Source organism: Zingiber officinale, chromosome 4B, assembly GCF_018446385.1.
Source record: "Zingiber officinale cultivar Zhangliang chromosome 4B, Zo_v1.1, whole genome shotgun sequence".
Lineage (NCBI taxonomy): Eukaryota > Viridiplantae > Streptophyta > Magnoliopsida > Zingiberales > Zingiberaceae > Zingiber > Zingiber officinale.
In genome coordinates, this window is record NC_055993.1 from 938,412 (window position 1) to 948,626 (window position 10,215).

Here is a 10,215-nt window from a genome sequence, read left to right on the forward strand (position 1 = left end):
TAAGTTGGGTGAGATGTCTAGCAATACAAAGTTCTCTTCTAATTACAATTTATTGTGAGTTAATTGCTTGAAATTAAAATAGACAAAGTTTGCCACTTTCAAACTAGCTGCATTGTTTGACTTCAATCCCTGAAGCTTATTTTTATTGAATCAGAATTAAGAAGGAAGGAACATCAATGAGGTCCCATACATAATCGCAACAGCCTAGTTAACCTTCCTGCAGTTCTTCCTAATCTCGCCATTGGAGCCCGTGAGGGGGCTGATGTCCCCCATCTTGATCATGGCAGCCGCGAAATCAGCGAAGAAGGAGCTCTGGCTGTTGCCGTAGGAGCTCACCTGCGAGTCGGTGGATCCTCCATTGTAGAGCTCTTGATCCGAGTGCAGCAGACCCTTCTTGCCAACAAGGTTCTTGTAGTAGTTGTTGTCGAAGCCCGCGGGAGTCTGGAGGTCCAGTGGCGCCAAATTGTTGTCCCCGGAGCCGCCTGATGCGCTCGGGCAATTCGACTGCCTTGTTTGCGCGAAGGAGGGATCGACGTTGCTGTCATTGTAAATGTGTGCCCTGAAAGAGGTGCATCTTGCCTGCCCAATCGTGTGCGCACCTGCAATCTCCAAATTATACAAACCGTAGCTCGAATCACCGACGAGGAAGAAGATGAAGCTCACCAGAGAGCGCCACCAAGTCCTTGGTCGAGAGGCCCTTGTTCGAGAAGGAGGACGCGAGGTTGGCAAGTGAAGAATTTGGCGGGGGAATGTTGCTGTTAGCAGCCGATAAGCTCGCTGTCTTCGAGTCTCTCCTCCCTAGTTTCACATCCCAAGTAGGTCCTCCGAGCTACAAATTAAACACGCACACTCGAATGATCAACCCTGTTCTTTCAATTCATCAAGTGATCAAAGTCGGAACGTATATGTGCTTACGATCACGACAGAGTCCCTTGCAGCAATCGCCAAAATGTCTGCGCAGGATACAGCACCCGGGCACGCGTTCTCTACCGCAGTCTTTATGCCGTCGACGACGTCGAAGCCCCTCACCGAGTTACTGTTCGGCTTGGCGGTTTTCTCTCCCGTAAAGCTCGAGGTGTCGTCCAACAAGATCGAACCGTCGCACCCCTGCGATGCCCCTGCTGCCGTATTAAGGTCGATTCAAAAGCTTAATTGAATTTGGGCAAGAGGATTTTACGCACGTTCACGAAGCAGTCGTGGAAGAAGAGGCGAAGCAGAGACGCGCCCATCCGTTTCTCGCTGTTAATGGCGGACTGGACCGCGCCTTTTACCGTGCTCGAGAGGCTGGGGCAGGAGTAGCTGTAGTAACTGGTGGAGAGTTGAGCAGAGGAGGTTCCCGAGAGGAGGACAAGCACTGCAAGAACAGCGAAGGCCGCCGGAGAAGAAGCCATTATATATTCCTTCACGATCGGCCTCTGTGATGGATCGATCGATGTGGGACTTGAGTTATATAGCAGCATGGCAGGGGGAGTGGGTGCGTGTGAATCTGTGGGATTGTCAACCGGATAAATCTCATTGATTACCCAACTAATTTTTAATTTGAGAATTGATACGGTGCGTGATGGTGAGGTCCGATAAGACAAGACATGACAGTCCGAAGTTAAGGAGAAGTGGCAGTTAGAAATTAAGAGGACGTGTCAGTCAGAAATCAAGGGAGAGTGACAGTCAACAGGTATGGATAGAGAAAATAAGATATGGTGACGACGTCAGCTACCTGATTCCCGGTCGGGTTCTCACAGATCGGAACCCCAAGTCGAGGATACCTAGGTAGGTAGTCGGGAAAATACCTGACCGGGATCTAACTGGTCGGACTTTCGCGACATTATTGTACCGGAGCCGGGTGCGTGATGGTGAGGTCCGATAAGACATGACAGTCCGGAGTCAAGGGGACGTGACAGTCAACAGGTATGGAAATAGGAAATAAGACCTGGTGACGACGTCAGCTACCTGATTCCCGGTCGGGTTCTCATAGATCGAAACCCCAGGTCGAGGATACCTAGGTAGGTAGTCGGGGAAATACTTGGCCGCGATCTGACTGGTCGGACTTTCGCGACATTATTGTACCGGAGCCAGGTGCACTCAGCAAGCTAACTCCTGGACAGTCAACTTCTGGTCGGTTCTTGGATGATCTCTCCACAGCTCCCGACCCCCATAGTTTTGGCCAGATTGTATACCCGACTGATCATCCCGAGCTGCTTTATTCATACTCGGTCAGGACAAGAGGTGCTACAGGACAACAAGGTCAGGGAATCATAACCGTCTGTCAGAGAATAACTGCTGCGTGTCAGGGAATATTCCAACGGTCTGTAATCACCTGCAAATGGAACCTTCCTTCCGTCTATAGGAGGATGTCATGTGTCCTCCAGCACCCAACAAGTCCAGACATCCGATATTCTCTGACATCATTCAGGCTTCAGAAGGTACGCACTGTCATATAAAAGGGGAGGTCATCTCCCTTTCGCAGGTACGCTCTCTCGCACATTCGTATTTATCTTCTACTTTTTTTTTGCTTCGTACATTATTTTTTGGGGGAAAAAGTACTTGACTTGAACGTCGGAAGGCTTGCTCCGGAGACTTTTTCTCTGATTTCTGACTTCTAACGCTTGTGTGTCCGTCTGAGTGTGCGCAGAGCTCAGGTACCGTCAGTACAAACATCACCGCCCATCAGTACCACATGGAAGTCCACTTTTGGAAGCACATTCAAAAAAGATGTCCCAGTCGTCCCTCCATCAACGCTAATAATAATTCACCTAATTTTCATTTGACTCCGATTCCCAAGAGGATTAAGAACTTTTAGCAAGTAAGTTCTGAAACAATTATTGGATGCATGCCTTCTCGAGGAAGTCAATAGCTTTGATTGCAAAAGCAATGTCGCAATGCCGACCATTTAAGGTGCTGATTGGTACGAACAGATGGTGATTTTCTTCTGTTAATTGTGCTTGCCTATCTAGTTGACTCAGTCAGTGTACAAACCCTAATCGCCATTCACACAGACTTGTGATTCAGTTTGTTGCATGAATGTGGAATCGAATGCCCCTAGGCAAAGTAAACAAGAAGATCTGGCAAAGTAAAGGACTTGATGCATGAATCATCATTTCAGCTAGATGGTAATCAGTAGTAATCGAAGTATTGTTTCTCTCATTGCTTTTAGAAAATGGCAAAAAAATAAAAAAGAAAGTGGTTGTTAAAGAGTGGTCATCTAAGTCAAGTGTGGAGTCCTACATGTTTGACAATTTGGCATGAATTCAATATGTGAGGCATGTGTTTCCCACTAGCTTTGAAAAAGTATAATCAGTATTAGTGATCAATTTCTCCTTTGCATCCCAATCAATTATTAATTATATGGAAGTCTACCTCTCGACAAGGGTGCAGCGGCAAATTATTTACTTAATTTTTTTAATATTTAAAGGTCGAAGTCTCAATTTTAAAAAAGTTAAATCTTAACAGATATTTTTCTTAATAAAAATATTATTTTAATAAGCTATCCTTTATGAGTATTTATTCTTATAATCGATGACAAAAGTTTTATAGGTTAAATTTGTCACCTCAAAATTAATAAATGCAAACTCCATGCATGATGCCAACTAATATACAGTGCTTCAAAATGTGAAGAGAAGAATTGTGCAACGTGGAAATGCGGCTCATGCAGCATGTTAAACCTTTCACCTAAGCTTCACTATAATCAAACAACTATATATGATTAATCTTCTATGTGCACATTGTTGAAATTTCTTATGTAGTAAAAATTAACTTAAAAATGATTATCTTACATTTAAAAAAACAGATACATTCATTTTTGATATGTTGTGTGATACGATCCGTAAATCAGTGGCCCGATAAGATCAGGAGGTCAAAAGTCAAAGTAACGTGACAATCAAAAGTCAAGGGGCGTGGTAGTTAATAATCACGAGGTCGTGATAGTCAATAGTCAAGAGGTCGTAACAGTCAACAGTCAAGGGAAGACGAGAGTTAGACCGTCTCGCGTCATCAGCTGTATAATTCTTGGTCGGTCACAGGCAGATCAGGTCTCCAAATATGAGACGTAAGATGAAGCTTGGACTAGTTCCTAGCCTGCTCCCGACTGATCGGATTTTCCCAGCTTAGACTTTATAGATGGTCCTGATATTTTTACTAAAGACAACTCCCGATCGGCTCTTCAGCGGTCAAATCATGAAAGATAGTCCCTCGTCACAGTCTCAAATAAAGCCCGATCGATTCGCCACAGCTCATCATCAAGGCTCAGTCAATGTCAGAGAATCGTAACTTCCTGTCAGAGAATAACTATCAGACGCCAAGGAATATTCCAATGGTTTGCCACTCTCTAAGAGTGGAACCTTCCTTCTACTAATAAGAGACCGTCGTACAACCTCTCTCACCCGACATACCCTGACACCTGACATTCTCTGACAACGGTCAAGCTCTAAAGGTATGCAGCGTTATATAAAAAGGAATGTCCTCTTTCTTGATCAGTTACGCACACATCCACACTCGTCTTCAACAATTCTTTTTTCCACCGTACATTGATTTCCGAGGGAAAAGGATCTGACTTGAGTATCAGAAGGTCTGCGCCGGGGACTTTTCTCAGGTTTCTGGTCTATAACGCTCCGGGCGCTTGTCTGAGTGTGTGTGCAGGGTTTAAGTACCACCAGTTCTCCTACTACAGACTTTGGGGGTTCCACTTGTGGGTTCGCCTTTCCGACGTGTGTACATAAGGTGCGTTAAAGTCATCTCTTCGACAACACCAACGCCATCTCTGCCAGTCTTTGTCTGACTCAGAGTTCGGACAGGATCATTTATGTTAGGGAAGTATCGTAGAGAAAAAAACTCGGAGTGTGATGTTCAAATAGAAGAATTACAAAAAAAAGACATAAGAAAACAATTTGTAAATAAAGAGGAGTCACCTTCAAATTTAAATGAAAATAATTTATTTATTCAAATCAAAATCACACTTAACATCCATTTAATATTAACCATCTTCTTTTTACAAGAACCCTAATACTTATTTAAATAATCTAAAAAATAAGAAAAAATTTAACCGAAATAAAAAAAAAACTAATCTTTAAAAAAAATCTAAACTAACTTGAAAAAAGAAAATTAAACTCTAAAAAGAAAGAGATAAAATTTATATTAATTTTTATAAAAAAAAATAATTCTAAAAATTCAAAACAAATAAAGGAAAAGTCAAAAATCAAATCTAGAGTTTTGATAACTTAGTTAGTCGATTTCGTCTCATCCGATTTAATCATCTTTTTTTATAAGTAATCTCGATTGTCCTTCAAAATTCAAAAGAAAGATTAGTAGCATTGTTTTCTTTTCTTCATAATTAGTAGGGGAACATAGCTGTATCGAGGATATAAATTTGTCATGCTGCTGGATGCTCTTACATCAAATATCCCAAGTTGAAAAAAAATTCATCCTTAAATTTATAACAATATTAGGTGATAGTCTAAGAGAAAGATCCTCTAACATCAACTCGATAAAATCGATTAGCCGATGTTGCACATCCGCTGGATAAAATTGTTCATCATGCACCCCATCACGATCATTTATCTTAACCATTGTATCTAGCATGACATCATATTCAAAATGAAGTTGGAGTTGCAAGACTAGTGGGAAATCAATGAACATAACACCTTTCGGACCATCCTGTATCCCATGATTTTCTGCTTGATATTTATTTTTGCCCTCGAGTCGCTATACCTCAGTACACTTTTCAATTGAGGCACAAACATCATGACAATTACCCTTTACTTCTAGCTGTAGATCATAGAATGATGCTTTTCTGGTGGATTTGTAGTCAACATTAATGACTTCAATATAGCTCATGGGGTGTCCTTCAAACAAATGTTGGATTGCTCCCTCAACCACAATTCCCTTCATCTTATCTTCTAGTTTTTCACATAAAACCCCGTTGAGTTGTTGGACATCATGTTGCATAAAAGAATCATGTGTCCCAACCAAAAGATTTTGTCAATTCCTTTGTTGTAAAAGTGTTGCCTCTATAATGAAGTTTATAGAAAAGACTTTTAAGAGCCAAGGGAATGCTTCCAGATGTCTCTGTTGTTGGTATATGATACACAACCTTTCAGCAGTATGGAATATGATACATAGTTTATAGAAGAGAGTTCATGTAACAAGTCGCTCCTTGACTCTTAAGGCCAACATAATCGGTTTCTTTTTTTTTGAGTCATAACTCCAGTAATCTTCAACCTTAAGGATACCAATTTCATCGGTAGCTGAAGAAGTTAGTGCATAGTGGGAAGAGGTGCACAGGGACCAGAGAATTACGCCCTGACTACCCCGCAGTTCGAACCCATGCTCTCAAGTGACAAGTTTATACGCACTAACCGCTCCAGATAACCATATCTGCTCCAGTCATATGGTAAAGTGGTTGAATAAGCAACATCAAGGTATATCGCACTACAATATTTCCCTTGAGAAAAATCAGCACTCGCCACTGTTGATTTTCTGGTGTAGTTGCTTGCTGGACTGATGTAATTTCATATCGGCTGAGGTTCCTTTGTAAACTCTCGATGAGGTTTCCCCTCGTCCTCTTGGTCAAGGGTTGGATCAAGCCCAAGAGAAGCCCTAATCTACTGCTCCTCCTGGTGTTAATTTTCCTCATCAATTTCTTCCTCGTCACAAATTGGCTCCCTAGTTGACTTGGTCTCATCTTCCTTATAAATTGGATCATTGATAATTTCGATCTTGTTGTCTGTATCTTTTTCAAGAAAAAATTTATTCAAATTAAAATAAAATAACTTACAATCATTAAAATCTCAAGCACAATGTGAGACTCGTTAGTCAAAACTGACCTGTCATGATCTCGACCACCTACCTCAAGATCTTCAAAATCTTAAGCCTTTAAAAGTTGGAATAACTCAATGTTTGTCTATGTAGACCTTCAAATATTTGATCTTAGTGCTATGATCATAGTGCAAGACTTCCTTAGTCGAAACTTATCTTTCACGATCACGACCAAAATTATGATAATTATCCATGAATCTAAGGCTCTGATTCCAACTGACACAGGAGAAGAAACTCCGGATGCAACGTTAGAATAAGAGGATTGTAGAGAAAGACAAAAGAAAATATTTTGTAAACAAATAGGAACCACCTCTAGGTTTAAATGAAAAAAAATTATTTCTTCAAATTAAAACCAAACTCAACATCCATTCAATATTAACCACCTTCTTTTTATTAAAGTCCTAACCCTGGTTTAGATAACCCAAAAAATAGAAAAAAGGTCATAAAAGAAAAGTCGCAATGAAAAAAATAAAAAGAACTAATTAAAAAAAAGGGCCTAAATTAGTTTTTTTTTAAAAAAAAATTCTTTTTAGAGAAAATATATTGATTTTTAGAAAACAAAAAATATAGAAATTTGAAATAAATAAAAGAAGTCAAAAAAAAAAAAAAAATCTATAGTTTTGACGATTCCATCTCGTTCGGACTTCGAATAGAATATAACCATATCAAAAGGACGGGTTAATCATCTTCTTTGTAAATAACCACAATTATCTTTCTTCAAGACCCAAAAGAGAGGTTAGTAGTTTTGCTTTTTTTCGTCGCAACTTATCTTTCTTCAAGACCCAAAAGGGAGGTTAGTAGTTTTGCTTTTTTTCGTCGCAACTTGAAGGGAAACATAGCCATATCAAAGGATATAAATTGGTCATACTGTTCGATGCTCCTGCATTAGGAAAGCCTAAGGAATATGGAGAAGTCAATAGTCAAGACGACGTGATGATTAAATGTCAAGAGGAGGTGACAGTTGTGGTCGGTAGATTCTTCTGAGACTTAATCTCCCACTTCTCTTTAGCACAATTCCTAGTTTAGTTCCAATCGGTTCCTTAACCGATCGGGTCACTAGGGCTCAAACTCCCACTTTAAATTTAATCAGTCGATATCTTAAATTTAATTTTAAATTAAACAAATTAATTGAATTAACTTAATTTTTAAAATAAAATTTTGAATTAACCGGTTTAAACTTGTAATTTTCACCCGTGAATTAATTCAGTTTAATCAATATTTTATTTGGTCTTAATAATATTACGACCTTTTTTAATTTTGAAAGTTTTTTTCCATTTTTTATAACAAATTTAAAATAAATATAATATTTAAGTCATTTTTAGAAAACCCAAAAAAAGTTATTTTTTTTATTTCTCTTTGTATTTCTCCAACTTGAAAATAGAGATTGTAATGTGCAATAGAACTAAAAAGTTTACCAAACTAATAATTATATTACAAAATCTAAAATTTATAATTATCTAATGTCATCTAAAACAAATCTAATGTTTAAGAACATAATAATTTTTTTTTACAAAAAATAGAGATAAAAAATAGGAAAATGATATTTTTTTAAAAAATGAAAATAAATAAAAACTTTATCAAATCCAATCAAAAGCTTAGATTTTCAAATTGCTAGTCGGGTTTAAAATATGTTCCCATTTACAACTATAATTTATATTCATTTTCATCCTATATAACTAAACTCAATAATGATTTGAAATCAACGATTCAACCCTTTGAAATCATCAATTTAATGATTCGAGAAATGTAATTTTTAATATTAATCTTTTAAGATAGTTATAATTATGGTTCAAAAATCATTGGTTAGGGATTAGGGGCGAGCATTCAATTAATTCGGTTAATTTGATATTAATTTTATATAAATTCTTTTTATTGTTATTTTAAACAAATTTAGTTAATTTAGTGTTAATTGAAATAATTAATTCGGTTAATTCAGTTTTAATAAAACTTTGATTTGATTCGGTTAGCCAACACTAAATTGGTTTTCGGTTAATTTATGGACCGAATTAACCGAATACTTTGTAGGATCGAAAAGAATTTAGATATCTCCACAATTACATGATATTGTCCACTTTGGGCCTAAGCCCTCATGGTTTTGCTCTTGGGCTCTACCCAAAAGGCCTTATGTCAATGGAGATATCTTTCTCTTATAAACCCATGATCTTTTCCATGTGTTTTCAATATGGGACTATGTTTGCAACCTTGCAACCCACATCCGATCCTTGACCCACCAGGTCTTCCTGCCCCTCGGTCTACCCGACCTACTAGGACTTCCTGCCTGGTGTCTGGTCCTCTTGATCCGAACATAGGAGCCCCCACTTTCTTTGTTCGAGGTCAATATTGTACTCACATGGTTCAATCAGACCATAGCTCTTATGCACAGTCGGCGGTTAAACCTTCTGGCAGTCCGGACTCTGATACCAAGAATTTAGATATCTCCACAATGACATGATATTGTCCACTTTGGGCCTAAGCCCTAATGATTTTGCTCTTGGGCTCTACCCAAAAGGCCTCATGTCAATGGAGATATCTTTCTCTTATAAACCCATGATCTTTTCCATGTGTTTTCAATATGGGACTATGTTTGCAACCTTGAAACCCCAACATACTTACCCCTAGTTAGAATTCGACTTATAATTCACTATGATTTAATATTAATATTATTTTTTTTAAAATATTAAAAATTTATAATTTTAAATATATATATATATATATATATATATATATATATATATATTTGATGTGTTCGATAATAATAATATATATAATTTTATTATTAAATAAATTTATTATTTGATATATTACACAAATCAATATAAAATGATAAAATAAGAAGTAATTAAAAGTCAAATGAAATTAATAAATTTAATGAGTTTAGGTAAAATAGTTAAATCAAGTTAAATACATACTAAAATTAGCTATAGAATGATTGAATAGTCCAAAGAATTAAAAATAAATAGACAATAAAATTGATTTTAATTGAAAGATAAAATAATTTCACTTCATAATATCTAAATTAAATAGGTTGAAAAGTTAATTTTATTAGAAAGATATGATATGCTAATTAATATTAAACCGCATCATTAATATATTAAAATATGATAAATAAAAAGTTAAAATCGAAAATTCAAAAAAAATAAAAAATGATTGAACCACCTATTTGCTGGTTCATTAAGCGCCCAATCCTTAATGGATCCAGCCCTACATGTTGAACCGGATTAATGAGTAATTTGCCTATTGAACTAGTCAATCGGTAACTTATATGTTGACCAACTATAATATAAAAAATAAATATAATTAAAAAAATAATAAATTGACTATTAATCGATGGTTGAACCGTACAATTGACTCAAATCGGTAGTTGAACGGGTGGTTCGTCGGTTCATTAGGAGCCCAACTCTTAATCTA

The 10,215-nt window shown here is 37.3% G+C and overlaps 1 protein-coding gene and 1 pseudogene across 1 annotated transcript; both read right to left on the reverse strand.

The window, feature by feature from the left end:
- Positions 1 to 112: 112 nt before the first annotated feature.
- Positions 113 to 1,416, reverse strand: LOC121974334 (peroxidase 4-like). Its single transcript, XM_042525342.1, has 4 exons — positions 1,182 to 1,416; positions 916 to 1,107; positions 664 to 829; positions 113 to 599 (listed from the first exon to the last, which is right to left on the reverse strand). Exons 1-4 carry the CDS (start codon positions 1,389 to 1,391, stop codon positions 205 to 207), a joined length of 963 nt encoding a protein of 320 aa, XP_042381276.1. The 5' UTR covers positions 1,392 to 1,416; the 3' UTR covers positions 113 to 204.
- Positions 1,417 to 5,385: 3,969 nt separating this feature from the next.
- LOC121977229 lies at positions 5,386 to 6,673 on the reverse strand (annotated as a pseudogene).
- Between the last annotated feature and the right edge of the window lie 3,542 nt (positions 6,674 to 10,215).

Excerpts from the sequence above, each read along its gene's own strand:
- LOC121974334 (XM_042525342.1), bottom strand. The coding sequence starts at position 1,391 with ATGGCTTCTTCTCCGGCGGCCTTCGCTGTTCTTGCAGTGCTTGTCCTC. Across the intron at positions 830-915 it reads CAAGGGACTCTGTCGTGATC|CTCGGAGGACCTACTTGGGA; the intron begins GTAAGCACATAT and ends TTTAATTTGTAG. Across the intron at positions 600-663 it reads GGACTTGGTGGCGCTCTCTG|GTGCGCACACGATTGGGCAG; the intron begins GTGAGCTTCATC and ends TGGAGATTGCAG.